The 23,138-nt window shown below is 42.3% G+C and overlaps 1 protein-coding gene across 1 annotated transcript in view; it reads right to left on the reverse strand.

The window, feature by feature from the left end:
* CACNA2D4 (calcium voltage-gated channel auxiliary subunit alpha2delta 4) overlaps positions 1–23,138 on the reverse strand; it is a 124,173-nt gene that overhangs the window by 95,672 nt on the left and 5,363 nt on the right. Inside the window, exons 3-6 of the mRNA XM_003934481.4 lie at positions 22,395–22,511; positions 19,623–19,682; positions 18,223–18,385; positions 17,669–17,800 (exon numbers count right to left, since the gene is read on the reverse strand). Of these exons, the coding sequence (XP_003934530.1) occupies positions 17,669–17,800; positions 18,223–18,385; positions 19,623–19,682; positions 22,395–22,511 (472 nt within the window). The remainder of the gene's footprint in view (positions 1–17,668; positions 17,801–18,222; positions 18,386–19,622; positions 19,683–22,394; positions 22,512–23,138) is intronic.

A 23,138-nucleotide genomic window follows, 5' to 3' on the forward strand; every position in this document is an offset into this window, starting at 1 on the left:
AAACTAGGTATGTATGAGAAGAATACACAATGCAAAGAACATATAAGAAACGATCAGGAATGAAGAAACAGTCTTGCAAATATGAAACTTTAGAGGTGAAAAAATTTTCAGGTTGAAAAAAATAAATTAAATGGATATGCGCATTATCCACAGGTAAAAAGAAAATGCACACATTTGTGGATGTACCTAGAGGCTGGAATGAGAAGGTCTAACATACATCTGACCGGAGTCACAGAAAGAGAAAGGGGAGAGCATGGAAGAAAGGTGATAGTAAAAGAGATGGTATTGGCAGACATTCGAGAACTGATAAAAAACGCATCTCCACAGATCCAGGAAGCACGGTGTATCCTAAACAGGATGAATAAAAAGATATCCACATATAGACACATAGTAGTGGAACTGCAGAACTTCAAAGGCAAATCAATAAACAGACAAATACCATGAAGGTAGGCAGGGTTTTCCCAACATCAATAAAAGCCAGAAGACAGTGGATAAAGTTTAAAGATGTTGAGAGAAAAGAATTATTAATTTAGAATTGCATTGTCAGCAAAACTATCATTCAAGAATGAGGATAAAAGGAAATATTTGTAGATAAACACAAGCTGAAGCAGTTTATACGGAGGGCTCCACTGTAAAGGAACTTCTGGAAGATTTACTTTAAGAAGAAGGAGGATGATCTTGTAATAACATCTTGACATTCTTGAGGGAATGGTGAACAAATAAAAGGGCAAGTAGGTCATTAATTCCAAGTAAGCAATGCACATATTAAATAACAGCACTCGTGTGTCTGATTTGTGGGGATGAAAAATTTGAAATATTGACAATAGAATGAATGTTTAGAAGAAAGAGATGGAAACACAAATGTTCTAAAGGCCTTTGTTGACTGAGAGGAGAGCAAAAATGTTATTTAATTTTAATTTTTTATTTTTAGAGATGGGATCTTGCTATATTGCCCAGGATGGTCCTGAACTCAGCCTCCCAAGTAGCTGGAACTATAGGTGCAAGCCAGGTTCTCAACTTAATTTTAAAATGTTGTTGTACTCAATATGCCTGATAAGATTTCAGGGGTAATTACTGAAAGATAAAAACAGGGGGACAAATTCTAAACTGCTAGAAAGATAAAAGTAATATTGGGGAAATTTATTTTTTAAATGTTAATCATTTCAAAAGGAAAAAAAGGAGAAGAAACAAATATAAAAACACCAGGACAAGTAAAAAATTTAAAACTAAGATAATAGGCTTCAAGATGGCTGACTAGAGGCATCTGGTACTTTCCTCCTCCACAAAGAAGAACAAAAATAGCAGGTAGATAATCACACTTTGAATAGATCATCCAAGAGAGAAGACTGGAATTCAACAGGGAAGTGATGGGAAACACCTAAATCAAGGGAGTAGATGGAAGCAAGTCACCCTGCTTGGCCAGGACTGGTTGGGAGCCTGTCCAGGCTCCTCAGTGCAATGAAAGGGTAAGTGAGAGACCCCCAGAAGCCTACATTCCCACCATGGACTCCTGCAATCCTAGCCATGGGAGAACCTCTAGACTATAGTAGGCCTTAAGACTAACAGAGAGCTTCCTGTAGCCTGGGTGAGGGCATTACGCCAGAGAGGAAGCTCACACTGGATCCCACACACCCCCCAGATCCCTCAGCAGCTGCAACACAGCACGATATTGAGAGCCCAGACTCCACCAGACTGCATCCTGCCTGGGTGCCCAACAGCTTCTTCATCTTGATATCCCTGGAGACCCACTGACATTTCCTTCCCACAGCGATCGCCATGGCTGGATGCTGCCACCGGGGCTGAAGTGTCAGCTATTGGCAATAACCCCACTGCCCTTGGCAGTGAAACCACAACAAATTTTCATGCACCCTGAAGACAAAATCCCTCATGTGCAGCCATTGCACTGTGGGCTGCTGCCAACAGGGCTGAAACACAAGTGAAGCAAACACTCCCTAGCCGCCTGCACCTGGCTGCTGCCACTGAAAGCAACCTCACCCTCCTTAATAGTGTGGCTGCAGCACAGCCACTGCTCTCCCAATCTGAGCATTCCACCAGGGGCCAAGGGACCACCCCACACTTGCCTACCACGGCCTGTGTCTGCATATGCCAGCAGAGGGCTTGGAGACAGGTCCACCTGACCTGGTTCTGTGTTCCCCCACCCAGTGCTAGTACTTTGGGGCCAGAGAACTGCCCAGTCCACTCCATCACCATTGGCACCTGAGAACTTCTCCCAGGATTCTGAGTTCAGAGCCACTCAACCTCCTGCTACCACCACTGGTGGCACCCACCCTTACATGCCACCTGCAGGCCTGGGTACTGAACTGCCGAGCTCATTGCAGCCACTGCCAAAAGCAGCACAGACCACTTAGGAGGCAGAGGGTTGCCCCACTACTGCTACTGCTGTCACCCTCGCCACACCCACTTCTCTGGGTCCTGAAATCCTGTCCACCACTACCACTACTGTCACCTGAGCAAGTCACCTGGAGTCCCAAGAATTGGCCTGTCTGGACCCACTAACACCAGTGCCAGTAAATACCTCCCTGAGACCCAAGGACATGCATGCTCAGCCCACTGCCACCACTGGGGCCCAAGGACAGGATCACCTGGCATCCTTGTCCCCAGAAAAACTTCACCACAGCCTCCACTTACAATAGCACCCTAAGCCACTGAGGAAATCATAGATACCACAGATGCTGTTTACAGCTGAAGAAATCATATAAGACTGCACTACTGCATGCATCTAGGATCAAAGTCAAAATGCCCTACCCAACCAACACCATAGATATAATAGCTTTAGGAAAAAGTCCTCCCATATAAAAGCAAATTTTAAAAATGGGAAGATGCAACTATTACACCATATGCACAGATATCAATGTAAAAACACAAAAAATATGAAAAAGCAAGTAAAGTTGACACCCCCAAGGAACACAATAATTCTTCAGCAACAGATTCCAATCAAAAAGAAATTTATAAAATACTGCAAATGAATTCAAAATAATATTAAAGAAGCTCAGTGACAAGAGAATACAGAAAAGCAATGCAAAGAAATAAAAAAAGACCTCAGGATGTTAATGAGAAATTTACTAAGAAGATAGATGTCATTACAAGGAACCAAACAGAAAATCTGAAACTGAAGAATTTATTAAATAAAAGACAAAATACATTTGTAAACTTTAACAATAGACTAGATCAAGCAGAAGAAATAATTTCAACTTGAAGATAGGTCTTTGGAAATAGACAAAAAATTTTTTTAAAAAAAGAATAAACAAAGCCTATGTAACATATAGAACATCATTAAGAGGCCAAATATTCACATTTTTGGTGTCCCATAAGGCAAAAAGAAACAAAAAGGATAGAAAATCTAACAAAATACTAGCTGGAAACTTTCCAAGCCTACCAAGAGATTACAACATTGAGATACAGGTCTTCTTCACAGTACATTGTAGTCAAACTGTAAAAAGTTAAGGACTAAGAGAGAATTCTAAAAACAACAAGGGAAAATTGTCTAGTTACTTACAAGAGAACTTCCATGAGACTAGCAGTAGATTTTTCAGCAGAAACCTTACAGGTCAGGAGAAAATGAGATGATATGTTCAAATTTCTGGGAAAAGGAAAAAAACCTGCTAGTCAAGGATACTATACCCAGCAAAGTTATCCTTTATAAGCAAAAGAGAAATAAAGTATTTCCCAGATAAGCAAAAGCTGAGGGAATTAGTCACCACTAGACCTGCTCTACAAGAAATTATTGAATTGTCCTGAAAAAGAAAGGACAATGTCTACCATTATGAAAACACATGAAAGTATAAAATTTACTGGCAAAGCAAACACAAATAAAGAAGAGAAAGGACTCAAATGTTACCACTATAGAAAACTACCAAACCACAATCATAAACAGTAAGGGAAAAAGAAAGGAACAAAGGATATCCAAAATAGCCAGAAATCAATTAATACAACGACAGGAATAGCTCTTACATATTGATAATAACCTTGAATGTAAACAGATTAAACTTTCCATTTAAAAGGTATAGGCTGGCTGAGTTGTTTAAAAGAATATGAACCAACTATATGCTGCCTACAAGAAACTCATCTCACCTGTAAAGACATATACAGAGTGAAAGGGAAGAAAAAGATATATTCCATGCAAACAGAAACCAACAGCAAACAGGAGTAGCTATATTTATATCAGACAAAACAAACTTTAAGTCAAAAACAGATACAGAAAAAAGAGATAAAGAAGGTCATTATATAATGACAAAGGGATCAAGTTAGCAAGAGTATATAACAATTCTAAATATATATATGCACCCAACACTGGAACACCCAGATATATGTGGCAAATATTATCAGATCTAAAGGGAGAGATAGACTCCAATACAATAATAGTTGTAATGTCAACAACCCACTCTCAGCATTGTGTACATCATAATAGATGATAGGCACCTGCCTGTCTCTGTGAATTTGACTACTCTAGGTACTTTATATAAGTGGAACCATATAGTATTTGTCCTTTTAAGATTGGCTTAATTTGATTAGTAGAATGTCCTGAAGGTTCATCCACATTGTAGCCTGTGACAAAATTTCCTTCCCTTTTAAATTAACAAAAAAATTGAATTTAAACTGCACAGTTGACTAAATGGACCTAGCAGGCATTTACAGAACATTTTCTCTGACAACCACAGAATGCACATTATTCTCACCAGTTCATGAAACATTCTCCAGGACAGACCATATTTTAGGACATAAAACAAGTCTCAGTAAATTTAAAATAATTGAAATCATCTTCAGCATCTTGTCAGACTACAATAGGATAAAACTAGAAATCAATAACTAGAGAAATTTTAGAAACTATTCAAATACATGAAAATTAAGCAACATGCTTCTGAATGACCAATGGGTCAAGGAAAAAAGGAGGAAATTTAAAAATTACTTGAAACAAAGGAAAATTGAAATATAATATACAAAAACTTATGGGATACAGTAAAAGCAGTATAAAGAGGACAGTTTGTAGCAATAAGTGCTTACATCAAACAGTAGAAAGATTTCAAACAAATATTTTAATAATGCACCTCAAAGAAATATAAAAGTGAGAATAAACCAAACCTAAAACTAGTGAATGGAAAAAAATAATAAATACCAGAACAGAAACAAACAAAACAGAGACTGAAATAATACCAAGGATCAACAAAAGGAAAGGCTGATTTTTTAAAAAGATAAAATTAGTAAACTACTAGCTAGATTAACCAAGAACCCCAAAGAGAGAGGACCCAAATAAACAAAATCAGAAACGAAAAAGGATACATTACAATGACTACCACAGAAATGAAAAAGATCATTAGAGACCATTATGAGCAACTATATGTTATGACAAACTGGAAACTTAGGGAAATGGATAAATTCCTGGACAATACAAGCTACTAAGATTGAATTGGAATAAATAGAAAACCTGAACAGACCAATAATACCTAATGAAATTGTACCAGTAATCAAAAGCCTCCCAACAAAGGAAAGTCTAAGACCACATAGGCTCACTGCCAAATTGTACCAAGCTTTCAAAGAACTAACACCAGTTCTCCTCAAGTTATTCCAAAATACTGGAGAGGATGGAATTCTTTCTAACTCATTCTGTGAGGCCAGCATTACTCTGATATCAAAACCAGGTAAAGATAGAACAACAAAAGAAAACTACAGGCCACTATCTCTGATGACCATAGATGCAAAAAAATTCTCAACAAAATACTAGCAAGCCAAATCCAACAGCACATCACAACGATAATATGCCATGATCAAGTGGGATCATGGATTACCAGGGATGCAAGGATGGTTCGACATATGCATATCAATAACAGTGATACATCACATCAAAAGAATGAAAGATAATAACCATATGATTATCTTCATAGATGAAGAAAAAGCCCTTGATAAGATTAAGCATTACTTTATGATTAGAAACTCGCAGCAAACTAGGCATAGAAGGAAAATACCTCAACATAATAAAGTCCATAAAGGACAAACCACCAGGTAACATCATACGGAACGGGGAAAGCTGAAAGCCTTTCCTTTGAGAACTGTAACAAAACAAAGATGCCCACTTTCATCCCTCCTATTCAACATAGTACTGGAAATCCTAGCTAGAGCAATCAGGCAAGAGAAAGAACCAACAAGCATCCAAATTGGAAAAGACGAAGTCAAACTATCTTTCTTTGCAGATGACATAATCTTATATCCAGGAACGCCTAAAGATGCCCCCAAAAAGACCTTTAGATCTGATAAATGCATTTAGTACAGTTTCAGGATAAAAAAAATCAACATATTAAAATCAGTAGTGTTTCTATACACTAATAATGAACTAGTTGAGACAGAAATTAAGAAGGCAATCTCATTTACAGTAACTACCAAAAAAGTACCCAGGAATAAATTTAACCAAGGAGGTGAAAGACCTACGTAAGGAAAGCTACAAAACTGATGAAAAAAAAATTGAAGTGGATACAAATGAAAAGACATGTTTATGGACTGGGAGAATTAACATCATTAAATATTTTTTTAAATATTTAAAAAATATTTTTTGGCAGAGATGAGATCTCACTATGTTGCCCAGGCTGGTCTTGAATTCCTGGGATCAAGCAATCTTCCTGCCTTGGCCTCTCAAAGTGCTGGGATTACAGGTGTGAGTCACTGCACCAGACAAACAAAAAAAGCCTAAGTTTAACAACATTCAGAGTTAGAGAAATTATGCATTAATGGGACCTCTTATTCATTGCTTGTGGGAACATAATTGGTGTGAGTATTTTAGAAAACAATTCGGAAATTTCTTTTCCAAGTTGAATGCCTGCATATCCTAGGGCCTAGCCATTCCATTCCTAGGTATATACCTAAGAGAAACTTTGGTAGTAAGTCTCAGGAGACATGTGTAAGAATGTTCATAACAACACTGTTCACAAAAGTAAAAGACAAAAATGAAAAAACCCATGAAGAGGATGGATAAACTGTGATATATTTATCCCAAAGAATATGTGAAAACCCATGAATCTTGGTAGCACAATGCTCAGTGAAAAAGCCAGTTCTAAAAATCTATACACTAAACCAGTTTTAGAAATCTCAACAACAGCAAACAACAAAAACAAAGCAGAGAGCAGATTCTGGGAAGATGGTGGAGTAGGAAGCACCAGGAATCTATATCCCCACCTGGACAACAATTGTACCAGTAGAATCTGTCTGATGTAACTATTTTGGAACTCCACAGTCTGTTAATGATTTGCAACTTCCAGGGGAAGTCTTGGATGGTAAATTGCAGTCAATTTCTGTTTATTTCAGCTTTTAGCACAGTAGCAGCTACCCATGCCCCAGCCCTGTGCTGGGCTGGTGTGCATGTGCTCTTGGAGCAGTTTACACAGCTTGCAAGAGCCAGGGTGAGCAAAAAGGATCCTGTCCTCCAAGTATTGAGGTTCTGTGGTCTGATTGCTGATTGCAGCTTCTGATCACAAAAGTGCAAATAAAGACGTGGCTGGCGTTGTTTTACTTCCTCCCATTGTTGCAAACCCCTCTTCCTCTGACTGAAGTTACTTTCGGGACATTTAAAGGGCCTGTGATAATTTTTCCCCTTCATTTTCTTCTTTTGTGAGCCAGACATTAAAAATTAAGACATTTGAAAACAACTGCATATGGGGGGAAATTAGAAAGTAATCATGCATATCCAGAATAAGGCTTAGAAAAGAACTGAGAAGACCTTAAGTTTACACCTCAGGCTGAGCCTCAGCACAGAGGCAGCCTACAACAATTTTTTAAAAATAACAGAACAGGGCTGGGTGCCATGGCTCACACCTGTAATCCCAGCACTTTCGGAGGCCAAGGCAGGTGGAGGTCCTGGTCAACATGGCAGAACCCCATCACTACTAAAAATACAAAAAATTAGCTAGGTATGGTGACGCATGCCTGTAGTCCCTGCTACTCAGGAGGCTGAGGCAGGAGAATCACTTGAACCCAGGAGGCAGAGGTTGCAGTGAGCCGAGATTCTGCCTGGTTCCAGCTTGGTGACAGAGTGAGACTGTCTCAAAAACCAACCAAACAAACAAAAACAAAACAGGAAACTCTAGAGAAGGAGGGGAGTATGATTTCCAGAGCTACCATACAAATGTCCAGTTCAAATGTAAATTCAAATGTCCACTTTTTAGCAAAAAAGTACAAGGTGTACAAAAAAGGAAAGGGTGACCCATTCAGAGGGAAAAAATAAACCAACAGAAATTATCTCTGAAAAATACTTGATGGTAGATCTACCAAGCAAAGACTTTACAATAACTGTCTTCAAGATGTTTAAAGAACTAAAGGAAGATGTGGAAAATGTCAAGAAATGATATAGGAATGAAATAAAAATGTCAGTAAAGAGATGAGAAATCTAAAAAGAAATGTAAAATTATTCTGGAGCTGAAAATCTAGTAACTGAAACTTTAAAATCCACCAGAGGGATTCAAAAGCATATTTGAGAAGGCAGAAGAGAGAATCAGTGAAATTGAAGATAGGACAATGGAAATTATTGAGTTCAAGGGACAGAAAGAAAAAACTTAAAGAAAAGTGAACAGAGTCTAAGAAAACTATAGGAAACCTTCAAGCTGACCAACATACGCACTGTGAGAGAGAGTCTCAGAAGGAGAACAATGACAGAAATTTTGAAGAAATAATGGGAGAGTATTTGAAGAAATAATGGCTGAAAACTCCAAATTTGATGAAGGACATGAATATAAATATCTAAGAAGCTCAATGAACTCTAAGTAAAATCAACACAAAGAGATCCACACTGAGACACATTATAATCGAAAGTTCAAAAGGAAAAAATAAAGAGGGAGTATTAAAAGTAGCACCAAGAATGGACTTATCATATACAAGGGACTATAAAATAATCAGTAGATTTCTCATCAGAAATTTTGCAGGCCAGAGTTGGGCTGATATATTCAAAATGCTAAAAGGGAATTTAAAAAAACCTCATCAACCAAAAATCCTCTATCTGGCAAAACTATCCTTCAAAAGTGAGAGAGAAATTAAGACATTGCTAGATTTTTAAATGTGGAAAAAGTTGACTGCTAGTAGACCTGCCCTGTCAGAAATGCTCAAGGGAGTTCTGCAGGGTGAAATGAAAGGACACTAGACAGTAACTTGAAGCCATATTTAAAGATCTTTTCATAAAGGAAAATACATGGGCAATTATAAAAGCTAGTATTATTGTAACACTGATTTTAACTCTACTGCTTGTTACTGCATGATTTAAGAGACTACCCATTTTACAAAGCTAGTATTAGTCTGAAACCTAGTATTATCATAACACAAAATTTTGTTTTCTGCAAAATTTAAGACACTAATACATTCAAAAGAATTATTAAGACAAGTAGGGAGAGCAAGATGGCTGAATAGAAGCCTCCACCAATCACCTTCCCCAAAGAAACACCAAATTTAAAAACAGTCTGCACACACACACACAAATCTTCATAAGTAGCAAAAATCAAATAAGCAAAACAGTACCTGATTTTAACTTCATATCACTGAAAGAGGCATTGAAGAAGTTATACAAAGTAGTTTTGAATTGCTGATGCCACCCATGCCAAACCCCCCTCAGTGGCCACATGGCACAGAGAGAGGGAAGATGGAGTGATTGTGGGACTTTGCATTAGAACCCAGTGCTGCCAACATCAGGCAGAACTCAGATGGTGTCCACAGAGGGAGCATTTAGACAAGGTCTAACTAGATAGGAGTCACCCATCCCAGCAGCCAGAACTTTTTGGCAAACCTCACCATCATGGGCTAAAAGTGCCCTGGGGTCCTAAATAAACTTGAAAGGCAATCTAGGCCAAAAGGACTGTAACTCCTAGGCAAGTTCTAGTGCTCTGCTGGGCTTGGAGCCAGCAGACTTGGGGGACACACAACCTAGTGAAATATCAGCTGGGGCAGTCGAGGGAGTGTTTGTGTTACTCCATCGCTAGCCCCAGGCAGCATAGCATGGAAGAGACCCTTCCTTCCACTTGAGAAAGTGAGAGGGTGGAGTAAAGAGGACTTTGTCTTGCAACACGGACACCAGCTCAGCCATAGTAGGATAGAGCACTGGGCAGAGTCCTGAGGCCCCCATTCCAGGCCCTAGCTCCTGGATGACATTTCTAGACACACTCTGGTCTACAAGGGAACATGCTGCACTGAAGGGAAGAATCAGCCCTTGGCAAGATTCATCACTGGCTAGCTACAGAGCCCTTGAGCCTTGAATAATCAGCAGTGGTAATCAGTTGGTACACACTGCGGGCCTTGAATTAGACTCTAAGACATGCTGGCTTCAGGTGTGACCCAGCACATTCACAGCTGTGGTGGCTATGAAGAGAGACTCCTTCTGCTTGAGAAAAGCGGACGGAAGAATAAAGGGGACTTTGCCTTGCGGCTTAGGCATCAGCTTGACCACAGTGGGGGTAGAGGATAAAGTGGGCCGTTAGAGTCCCTGATTCCAGGTCTTGGTTCTTGGGCAGCACTTCTGGACCTGCCCTGGGCCAAAGGGGAGTCCACTGCCTTGTAGGGTGAGTCCCACGAGCTGACTGAAGAGCCCGTGGGCCTTAAGTGAACGTTGGCAGTAGCCTGGCAGTACTTCCTGTGGGCCTATAGTGGCAGTGGACATGAGGAGTGACTCTTCTGCCTGGGGAAAGGGGAGGGAAGAGTGGGAAAGACTTTGTCTTGTGGTTTGAGTACCAGCTCAGCTGGAGTAGAATAGAGTACCAGGTAGATTTCTAAGGTTTATGACTCCAGGCCCTGGCTCCTGGACTGCATCTCTGGGCCTGCCCAGGACCCGGGGACCTTGCTGCCCCGAAGGGAAGGACATAAGCCTGGCTGCTTCACCACCTGTTGATCATAGAGCCTTAGGGCCCTGAGTGAACATAGGCAGTAGCCAGGTGGTGGTTACAGTGGGCCTTGGGAGAGACCCCAGTGCTGCACTGGTTTCAGGTCTGAACCAGCATAGTCCCAGAGATGATGGATACATGGGTGCTTGCATCACCCCTCCTCCAGCTTCAGGCACTCTGCTTGATAATGGACAGAATTCTTTCAGATCTTATCCAAGGACATCAAAATGGTACATCTATGAGTCTACAAGAACCACAGTGCTACGGGGCTTGAGGTATTCTCTAATGCAGATATGGCTGCAGTGACCGAAAACTTAGATCACAACACTTAAGTCCCTTTGAATACCTAGAAAGCCTCCCCAAGAAGGATGGATAGAAACATTTGTTCTTCACAGCCCAGATGGTGAAGACGATAATAAATACCTAACTCTCCAATGCCCAGACACTGAAGAACATCCACAAGCATCAAGACCATCCAGGAAAACATGATCTCACCAAACAAATTAAATAAGCCACCAGAGAGCAATCCCACAGAGAGAGAGAGAGAGAGAGAGAGAGAGAGAGAGAGAGAGAGAGGACTTTTCAGGGAGAGAATTAAAAATAGATGTTTTGAGAAAATGCAAAGAAATTCAAGGTAATATGGAGAAGGGATTCCAAATCCTATTAGATAAATTTAACAAAGAAATTGAGGTAATTGAAAAGAATGAAGCAGAAATTTTGGAGTTGAAAAATGCAACTGAGGTGGGGTGCTGTGGCTCACACCTGTGATCCCAGCTTTGAGAGGCTGAGGTGGGCATATCACTTGAGGTCAGGAGTTTGAGACCAGCCTGGCCAACATGATGAAAATCTATCTCTACTAAAAAAATACAAAAAGTAGCCGGGTGTGGTGGCATGCACCTGAAGTCCCAGCTACTTACTTGGGAGGCTAAGTTAGGATAATCGTTTGAACCAGGAGGCAGAGGATGCAGTGAACTGAGATCACACCAATGCACTCCAGCCTGGGTAGCAAAGCTAGACTCTGTCTCAAAAAAAAAAAAAAAAGAGAGAGAGAGAGAGAGAGAAATGTGACTGATATACTGAAGAATGCATCAGAGTCTCTTAACAGCAGAATTGATCAAGCAGAAGAAAGAATTAGTGAGCTTGAAGACAGGTTATTTGAAAACACGCAGTCAGAGGAGACAAAAAGAAAAAAATAATTAAAAAAAATGTAGCATGTCTACAAGGTTTAGAAACTAGCCTCAAAAGAGCAAATCTAAGAATTATTGGCCTTAAAGAGGAGGTAGAGAGAGAGAGAGAGATTGGGGTAGAAAGTTTATTCAAAGGAATAAATGGAGAATTTCCCAACTCCAGAAAAATATATCAATATTCAAGCACAAGAAGGTTACCAAGCAGACAACACCAAGCAGATTTAACTCAAAGTTGACTACTTCAAGGCATTTAATAATTGAACTCCCAAAGGTCAAGGATAAAGAAAGGATACTAAAAGCATCAGGAGAAAAGAAATAAATAACATACAATGTAGCTCCAATATGTTTGACAGCAGACTTTTCAGTGGAAACCTTACAGGCCAGGAGACAGTGGCATGACATATTTAAAGGGCTGAAGGATAAAAAAACTTTTACCCTGGAGTAGTATATCCAAGAAAGATATCCTTCGAACATGAAGGAGAAATAAAGACTTTCCGAGACGAACAGAAGCTGAGGGATTTCATCAATGCCAGACTGGTCCTACAAGAAATGCTAGAGGGAATTCTTTAATCTGAAAGAAAAGGACATTAATGAGCAACAAAAAATCACCTGAAGGTACAAAACTCAATGGTAATCATAACTACACAGAAAAACACAGAATACTGTAAAACTGTTAACTGTGGCATGTAAACTACTAATGTCTTCAGTGGAAAAACAAAAAGATGAGCCAATCAAAAATAAAAACTACAACTTTTCAAGACATAATTCACAAAAAGTTAAAAAGCAGAGGGACAAATCCATGGAGAAATCCAAACCTGAACAGATCAATAACATATAATGCTATTGAAGCCATTAAATTATCAGCAAAGGAAAGGCTGGGACCTGATGGCTTCAGAATTGCTGAATTTTATCAAAAATTTAAAATAGAACTGATACCAATCCTACTCAAACTATTATGAAAAATAGAGGAGGATGATACGCTTCCAAACTCAGTATACAAGGCCAGCATTATTCTGATACTGAAACCCAACAAAGACACATCGAAACAAACTCAAACAAACAAAAAACCTACAGGCCAATATCACTGAAGAGGATTGATGCAAAAATCCTCAACAAAAACACTAGCAAACTGAATACAACAGTACATAGAAAAGATCATTCATCATGACTAAGAGGGATTTATTCCATGCAAAGATGGTTCAACAAATACAAATCAGTCAATATGATACATCTTACTCACAGAAAGGACAAAAACCATATGATCATTTGAATTGATGCTGAATAAGTATTTGATAAATTTCATCATCTCTTCATGGTAAGAAGCCTAAAAAAACTGGGTGTACAAGAAATATAGCTCAACATAATAAAAACCATATACAACAGACCCACAGCTAGTATCATATTGATTGGGGAAAGACTGAAAGCCTTTCCTCTAAGATCTGGAACAAGACAAGGATGCCCACTTTCACCACCATTACTCAACATAGTACTGAAAGTTCCACCCAGAGCAATCAGCCAAGAGAAAAAAAAATCAAGGGACTCCAAATTCGAAAGAAAGAAGTCAAATTATTCTTGTTTGCAGATAATACAATCTTATATTTGGAAAAACCTAAAGACTCTACCAAAAAAAACCATTGGAACTGATAAACTCAGTAAAGTTGTGGAAGACAAAGTCCACAAACAAAAATCCGTAGCATTTCTATACACCAACGGAAAACAATCTGGAAAGGAAATCAAGAAAATAATCCCATTTACAATAGCCACAAATAAAATAAAATACTTGGAAATTAACCAAAAAAGTGAAAGATCTCTACAATGAAAACTCTAAAATATTGATGCAAGGAATTGAAGAGGACACACAAAAAATGGGAAGATATTCCATGTTCATGGATTGGAAGAACTGGTATAGTTAAAATGTCCATACTACCCAAAGCAATCTACATATTCAATGCAATCCCTATCAAACTACCAATGATATTCTTCACAGATATAGAAAAAACAATTCAAAAATGTATATGGAACCAAAAAAGACCCAGAATAGCCAAAGCTATCCTGAGCAAAATGAACAAAACTGGAGAATAACATTACCTGACTTCAAATTATGCTACAGAGCTATACTAACCAAAACAGCATGGCACTGGCATAAAAACAGACTTAGAGGCCAATGGAACAGAAGAGAGAACACAGAAATAAATCCATACATCTACAGTGAACTCATTTTTTTGACAAAGGTGCCAAGTACATACATTGGGGAGAGGACAGTCTTCAGTAAATGGTGCTGGGGAAATTGGATATTCATATGCAGAAGAATGAAACTAGACTCCTATCTCTTACCATATACCAAAATCAAATCAAAATGAATTAAATCCTTAAATCTAAGACCTGAAGCTATAAAACTACTGGAAGAAAACATTGGGGAAACTCTCCAGGACACTGAACTGGGCAAGGATTTCCTGAGTAATACCCCAAAAGCACGTGCAACCAAAGCAAAAACTGATAAATGGGATCACATCAAGTTAAAAAGCTTCTGCACAGCAAAAGAAACAACCAATGCACAGAATGGGAGAAAATATTTGCAAACTCCTATCCATCTGACAAGGGATTAATAACCAGAATATATAAAAAGTTCAAACTCTCTGGGGAAAAAAAATCTAATAATCTTTTTTTTGTTTGTTTGTTTGTTTAGATGGGGTTTTGCTCTTGTCACCCAGGCTGGAATGCAATGGCGCAATCTTACCTCATTGCAACCTCTGCCTCCCGACTTCAAGCAATTCTCCTGCCTCAGCCTCCCAAGTAACTGGGATTACAGACACCCACCACCATATTTCACTGATTTTTTTTCCCCCTGTATTTTTAGTACAGATGCAGTTTCACCATGTTGGCCAGGCTGGTCTTGAACTCCTGACCTCAGGTAACCCACCCATCTCAGCCTCTCAAAGTGCTGGAATTACAGGCATGAATCACCACTCCCAACCAAGACAGGCAATTACAAATGCTGGCAAGGACGTGGAGAAACACACACACTCATACACTGTTGGTGAGAATGTACATTAGTACAACCACTATGGAGAACAGTTTTGAGGTTCCTCAAAAAACTAGAAATAGAGTTACCATAAGATCTGGCCATCCCACAGCCAGATACCTACCAAAAAGAAAGAAAATCAAAGAAAATCAGTATATTGAAGAGATATCTGCACTCCCATGTTTATTGCAGCACTATTCACAATAGCCAAGATTTGTAAACAATCTAAATGTCCATCAACATTAGATGAATGGATAAAGTAAATGTAGTACATGTACCCCATGGAGTACTATTCAGCCATAAAGAGAATGAGATTCTGTCATTTGCAACAACATGAATGGAATCAGAGGTAACTATGTTGAGTGAAATAAGTCAGGTACAGAAAGACAAGCTTCACATCTCACTTATTTGTGGGAACTAAAAATTAAAACAATTGAACCCATGGAGATAAAAATTAGTATAATAGCTACCAGAGGCTGGGAAGGGTAGTAATGGGGTTGGGGAGAAGTGGGATGGTTAATGGGTACAAAAAAATAGAAAGAATGGATAAGATCTTCTTTTTGATAGCACAACAGGGTAACTATAGTTAGTAATAATTTAATTGTACATTTTAAAATAACTAAAAGAGCATAATTGGATTGTTTGTAACACAAAGAATAAATGCTTGAGGGAATGGATCCCAATTTGCCCTGATGTGATTATTACATATTGTATGAATATTTCATATACCCCATAAATATATACACATACTATATACCCACAAAAATTAAAAATTAAAAAACAAGAATTATTATTTTGTGGGTTTGGGCACACAATGTATAAAGAAGGAATTTTATCAACAATCAAAAGGGGTTGATGAGGAGCTGTAAAGCAGCCGAGTTTTTGTATGTTATTGAAGTTAAGCTGGCATAAATCCAAATTAGAATGTTATAATTTTAAGATATTAAATATAATCCCTCTGGTAACAAGAAATAAAATAACCATAGAATACATATAAGAAGATATGAGAAAGAAATTTAAGCATTTCCTATAAAAAATCAACTAAACCCAAAAGAAGACAGTAATGCAGAAAATGAGGGGGGAAAAGCTTAAAGCATAGAGAAAACAAACAGCAAAATGACAGAAATAATTCCCTCATTAGTAATTACTTTAAATATAAATGGATTAAACTTTTCAGTCAAAACACAGAGATTGGCAGAATGGAAAAAAAACATAAAGCTAGCAAGCAAAACTTCAGAGCATATTAAAAGGATTACCCACCATAACCAAATAGGGTTTATTCCTGGAATGCAAGGATGGTTCAACATATGAAAATTGATCAGTATAATAATATACACATTAAAATAATGAAGGGAAAAAATTCCATGGCCATTTCAATGGATGCATAAAAAAATTTCACAAAATTCAACATCCTTTCATGACAAAAACACTAAAAAAACTAGCAACAAAATGAAATTGATATAAAAATCATATATGGAAAACCATATCCCAAACATCATACTTTATGGTGAAAGACTAGAAGCTTTTCCTCTATTATCAGAAACAAGACCAGGATGTCCACTTTTGCCACTTCTACTCAACATAGTATTGGAATTTTTAGCCAGAGTGATTAGGCATAAAAGAGAAATAAATGGCATTCAAACCGGAAAGAAAGAAGTAAAATTATCTCTATTCACGGATGATCTTATATGTAGAATGCCCTAAATATTCCACAAGAAACTTTTAGATCTAATAAATAAATTCAGCAAAGTATCGGGAGACAAACTTAACACACAAAATTGGTTGTATTTCTATACATTAACAATGAAAAATCTGAGAATTTTTTTTTAAATCCTATTTATGATAACATCAGAAAGAATAAAATACTTAGGAATTAACTTAACCAAAGAGGTGAAAGACTTGTACAATGAAAACTAAAAAACATTGCTGAAAGAAATTAAGGACAGAAATAATGGAAACATTCCCTATTCATGGACTGAAATAGTTAATATTTTTAAGATGTAGTACTGCCCAGGGTGGTCTATCAAAATCTCAATAAGCAAGACAAACTCATTCTAAAATTTATATGGAACCTCAAGAAACCCCAAATAGCTGACTTATTTTAAATGAGAAGCAAAAAGAGGTAGAACTCTTGGAAACTTTGTGCTTTGTGTTTTCCATTTTTATTGATGGACTTTATTAAGTTGGCCACTAGCCACAGAGTGGCCTGTGCCATTTTCCGAATTGCTGCTGAATACTCTAGGCGAGTGTGCCTCATTTTTCTAACTGGGACATAAAGTCCTTAAGGTAAAGAATTGTTTTATCCTTCTCTGTATCTCCCAAAGTACTTTTCAGGGGACAGAAGCGTCATGTGGGCATTCATTGACTGGTTTCATGGTGTTTGATGGTTTCATTCATTCGTTCATCCATTCCACAGCCCTTTATATGTGCATATCATGCAGTGAGAAGGGCTAAAACATGGGCCGGAGATGCTTTGGGATAGGAGGACCAGCCCCATTCACTGGGGACCTGAGTACCAGGGCCCATATTCAATGCCCCTATTGCCCTATTTCTGAAGAAGAATCCCAGAAGGTTATGGAGATGCCACTCCATATCCTTACCTGGATAGATTCTGAAGAATCCAGTCGCACTGCCAAAATATTGCCAGGTCAATGTCGGATCTCTCTGGAAGTTCTCCACAAAGACAGCATTCAAGGCTTCAGACATGTAGACTCCATTTAAAATTTCGGGGTCTGAAGTGTGAGATTATAGAAGATGATGATCCTGCAGGGCTTCTCAGGAAAATGGTGGGTGTGCCTGGTGAGTGTGCCTAGAGTGCCTTTTGGGTGTGCCTTGGGTGTGCCTGATGGGTGTGTCTGTGCCTGGTGGGTGTGCTGGGTGGGCGTGCCTGGTGAGCATGCCTGGTGGGTGTGCCTAGTGGTTGTGCCGGGTGGGCATGCCTGATGAGTGTGCCTGGTGACTGTGTCGTGCGTGTGGGGTGTGCTGGGTGGGCGTGCCTGATGAGCGTGCCTGGTGAGTGTGCCTGGTGGGTGTGTCTGTGCCTGTTGGGTGTGCTGGGTGGGCGTGCCTGGTGGGCGTGCCTGATGAGCGTGCCTGGTGCGTGTGGCGGGTGGGCTTGCCTGGTGAATGTGCCTGAACTGAGCGCGCCAGCTACCTTTGTTGTACACGTTGGTGGGCAGCTGCACGCTGCTGATGGAGGTGTTCACCGGCAGATTGCTGAAGTGCGCGTTGGACTCCAGGAGGAACTCGGCGCCCAGCTCCACGAAGTTTCCGTTCTCATCCCGCTCGTTGATCAGGACCGAGTTGTAGTAGTCGAACTGCAGTGGACGAGTGAGGCCCACGGAGACGTCCGGAGCACAGGGACACGTGGACAGAGAGGGTGAGAAACCGCGCAGGTGAGAGGACGCAAGGGCAGGGGCCAGGCGGCCATCAGTGTCCACACAAGCACCTGCAGCTGTGCGCTGGGCCATGGTCAGGGCAATTCTGGACAAGAATATCCAGGAGGCCGGCGCGAGGGGCATGAGACCGGCATGAGACAGTTGTGCTGACCGCTGCCTCGGTCCCCAACTTGGTGCAGCATGTGTGGATACGGCTGAGGCGGAGCGGAGACACGCAGCCGCGGAGTCAAGGACACATACAGACAAGGAGCCCATCAACCCCCTCCACTTCTCGGGGGGCCAGGAAGGTCCCAGAGCCCCAGGATGGTGCCTGCAGGGTCTTGGGGCCTGCAGCCTTGGCCTCAGCCAGGGCCCAGGCTCCGAGTCCCGTGGGGAGGAGCCGCAGCTGCACTGGGTCTCTCCAACGCGGTATTGAGGGTGCGCTAGGATTGCCTCCTGTGGAGCCGGGCCCATTTCCTCCACACCTGAACACCCCCCAGGACTGCCTCGCAGACACCCGACGCCCACCCCTACTCCAGGTTCCTGCACCCCACACCCTGCTCCTCCTCCCGCCGCTGCGGCCGCGCTGGTCTTCCACGCACACTCCCAGCCGCACCCCTGCCTTGCTCAAACCCTCTGCATCTGCCTTTCCCTGCTGGGAAAGGCCAGACCCCTACACTGGCACCCGAGGCTGCCCCCACCCCCTCAGCTAACTGTCCAAGGCCACTGTCTGCGTCACCAGTCTCAGGACACACAGGGCCCAGGGCCCAATGTTTACTCAACCAACCTTGGGTTTTCTTATTTCTGTGTCTTCTTTCTGCTGCAGGCCCTGCCTGCCTAAATTCCCCTGAGCCCCCCGCGGCGCCTCCCTAGGCGGCCCTGTCTGCAGGGGTTTTGGGGCCGCCCTCCCCTTCTCCAGGCTGCATTCTCCTGAGGCTCCACCCACCCATTTGTAGGGACTTGTGATGTGCCTTACACTGGAGTTATTTGACTGAACTTCTTGAGGTCAAGAACAAGTCCTGCTCCAGAGGCTAACACATTTCTGTGTTATAATAATGCCTGTGAGGGGTGAGCAGTAAATGTCTATTGAGTGGTTTGCCACCCTACACTGCCACCCCCATATCTGGTACTCAGGTGATCCTGGCCCTCTGTCACCAGTGCCAGGAGTGGGACTCACCACCAGAGATTCGTTGAATTCATGGTTCAGATCAGCCTCCTCGGCAGCCTCCACCAGATTCTGAGAGACGGGAACACAGAGGTAGTGAGAATAGGTAAAAGGAGCCCAGTCGGTTTTCATCAAGTGAAACAGTCAACTCGTGACCAGCAATTCCACTCCTAGGTGTATGCCCAGAAGAAGTGAAGACAGGGACACACACAAGAACTTAGGCATGAATGTTCACAGCCACGCTACGCACAAGAGCCAAAAGGCCATGCTTATGGCTCAGTGAAAGCAGCCCTTTGGAAGAGGCCATGCGCCGTGTGATCTCAACGGGGTGGCAATCTGGAAAAGGCGTGACTGGGGAGATGGAGAAGATAAGTGGCTGCCAGTGGTTGGGGATTTTTAGGGCAGTAGAGTGTTTTTGTCTGATACTGTAATAGTGAATACATGTCATTGTACATGTTTCAAACCCCACAGAATGTATGAGAGTGAACCCTAATGTGCACTCTGGACTTTGGAATGATGGCGATTCATGGATTATAACCCATCTACCTCTCTGATGCAGGATGTTGATAATGGGGGAGGCTGTGGCAACAAGGGATGTATGAAAATCGTACTTTCTGCTAAATTTTGCTGTGAACCTAAAACAGCTCTAAAAAATAAAGTCTACTAAAATGTGTGTGTGTGTGTGTGTATTCAAAGCCAAAAGGTGGAAACAACTCAAATGTCTGTCATTTGATGAACTAATAAACAAAATATAGGCTATGCATACAATGGAAGATTATGCAGCCCTAAGAAGGAACGAAGTGCTGGTGCACAGAACAACATAGATGAACCCAGGAGACATTATGCTAAGTGAAATAAATCAGGTACAAATGGTCACGTGTTGTATAATTTCATTTACATGAAATACCTGCGATAGGCAAATCCATGGACAGAAAGCAGATTAGTGGTTGCAGAGCTAAGAGGAGGGGGATATCCGGATTCTGTTTGGGGTAGTGAAAAAGTCTGGAACTAGATGATGGAGATGGTTATACAACGTTGTGGATGTACTTCATGCCACTAAACTGTGTACTTTAAAATGGTCAATTTTATGTTACATGGATTTTACCACAATACAAATCTTTTTTAAAGAGCAGGCAAGCAACACAGTCAGGGTGTGGGAAGTGCTTTGGGACTCAGAGGACCCAAGCTCCTGTTCTGGCTTTGTCAGGGCCAAGCCACTAAGCCTCCCTGGTCCTCTGGTTACACAGCTGTAAAATGAGTAGGATAATCCCTGCCTCCCCACTCCCAGCCTACAGATCGTAGGATAAAGAAGTTCCACAGGGAAAAACTCATTTCAGGGCTGCTTTGCAGGAAACTTTCCAGGCGCACCCTCATAGAAGGTCTGCAGCCCACACAGATCCCACCCACAGCAGGGCAGGGACTGGTGCTCAGGGGAAGTCCGCAGAGCAGCGCTTCTTTGGTGTCTGAGGCTGTGGAAGGGCAGAGAGAGCCTGGAGCCCCAGCCTCTGGGGGTGTCCCAGGACTGCTTGCTACTCTAGTGATGCAAGAACCGACGCCCGCCTGAGTCGGGCAAGTCTCATGCCCCACTCTCTGTGTTCGACCCAGGGAGGCTGTGTACACAGCGCTGGCTGATTGAAGGAGGCAGGTGTTACTGCGGGTGCCAGGCCGTGTGTGAGGCTCGTGCCTTCCTGCTGTGGTGTGTGATTCAGGGACCCAGGATAGGTGCTTGGGTCCCCAGGCATCTTCTCATTGGTTCCTGAGGCTAAGATCCCTTGCCCCTAAGCCTGCAGAAATGCTGTGCATTGTAACACGTGGGAAAGAAGGCCCCAGCAACCCTGATCCTGGCCTCCTCCCAGATCAGGGATGGTGATGGGGATGGGAGAAAGACAGCACACTGGGGAGGCTGCAGCTCACCTGCCCTGTCTGCTCCTTCCCCTGCTGCTTGGCCCTGGCCTCAGCCTCCCAACTCAGCCAACCACCCTCAACCCCATCTGCTCTCTCCTTGTTTTTTGGCTGGTCTTATGAGTCCTTTTAGGGACTGCACTGGTCTTGGATGGTCCGATGCTTGACTGGATGGAGTGGGGGACTGTATCTACTGGTTTATACCGTCCGGGTCCCCATAGGCGTCAGTGCAGACACTTCATTCCAGGGAAGGGGACACCTTCTGTTTCTCCTGGGCCCCACCGGGCTTCATGGATGTTCAGTAACAGAGTCACCTGGGCACGAGGCCCACCCCTGTAAGCACCTCTGCTGCCCAGGTGGCCCTCAGAGCACTGGGGAGCCATGAAGGTGATCCTGATGGCCGAATGAGGGGAAGGAAGGAACGAGGAGAGAATGGAAGAAGGATAGGGGAGGGCGGGAGTTCCGCTTTGCTGGCTCCAGCTAGCTCACCTCCCACCCTCCTTCTCATCTGTCCATCCATTCTCAAAGCAGTTCCTAGGTGCTGACTCTGTGCCATGCTCTGTACTGATCACTGAGTGTGGCCTGGTGACTCAGTTCCCCTCAATGCTGCAGGCGGACCTGGCTGTGCAGGGCACTGGCACCTCGGGGCAGAGCCCCAGCTCCAGCCCCTCCCCTCGCCTCTTGCTTTCTATCGTTTCCTCTTTGACAGGGATTCTTGGACTAAGGGTCTTTTGCCTAATGGAGGTACAAAGTGGCATCTTGTAAGATAGGAGAGGGTCACGAGGGTGGGAGGAGGCAGGGCCATGACATCGGGAGGGTCACTCTGCCACCCTGCATCACAGGCTGGGGAGAAATGCCCTGCAGATCACAGGCTTGGAGTACCTGGACAGCCTCGACTTTTCTCCGCAGCATGGTCTCCATGTCCTCTGAGAACTTCCTCACCAGCTCCAAGCCGTCCACCTCCTCGATCTTCAGACTGGGCTCCACATCCTTGTACTTCTGTTCGGGGAATGTGGGAGAGATGGGTGCACATGCTTTTGTACCAGGATGGCTGCACCTGTGTATTGCACGGCCTCCATCCTCTCAGCAGGTGCATTCCAGCACTTGGAGCCTGGTTTACTCAACCAGGGCGAGGCCAAGATCTCTCCTCCTTGGACAACATCCCCAGTGATAGTGTAGCTGCGTTTCTTCCAATGTTCTCTCTGTTCCAGGTGCTCTAGACATACTGTGGCGATAGCCTTAACAGGGGAGTAGATCCAGGCTCAGAGAAGTCAGTGAACTTGACCAAGGTCAATAACCAGGTGAGCAGGTGACCGCTGATGGGGCCAGGCTCCCAGGCATGCCCCCTCCCTGTCCTTTGTGCAGTGCCACGCTGCTTCCCAGGGCTTTTGAAACCACTCCTGGCATCAGTTCACCTTTCTTCAATGCCCCTGAAGGGGGTCTTGTTATGAATGTGCCCCTATGCACGTGGATTTGGACCTCAATTCCCACTGTCCCAATGGAGCTCAGCAGCTCCATCCATGAGCCTGGGAATGGGGTTTGAGTTTTCTCCCTGGGCCCACTGGAGACCAGCTCTCACTGACTGTATGTATTGTCAGTGTTCACCCAGCTCTGCAATTTATTGGC

Source organism: Saimiri boliviensis, chromosome 7 (assembly GCF_048565385.1).
Source record: "Saimiri boliviensis isolate mSaiBol1 chromosome 7, mSaiBol1.pri, whole genome shotgun sequence".
NCBI classification, from domain to species: Eukaryota; Metazoa; Chordata; class Mammalia; order Primates; family Cebidae; genus Saimiri; species Saimiri boliviensis.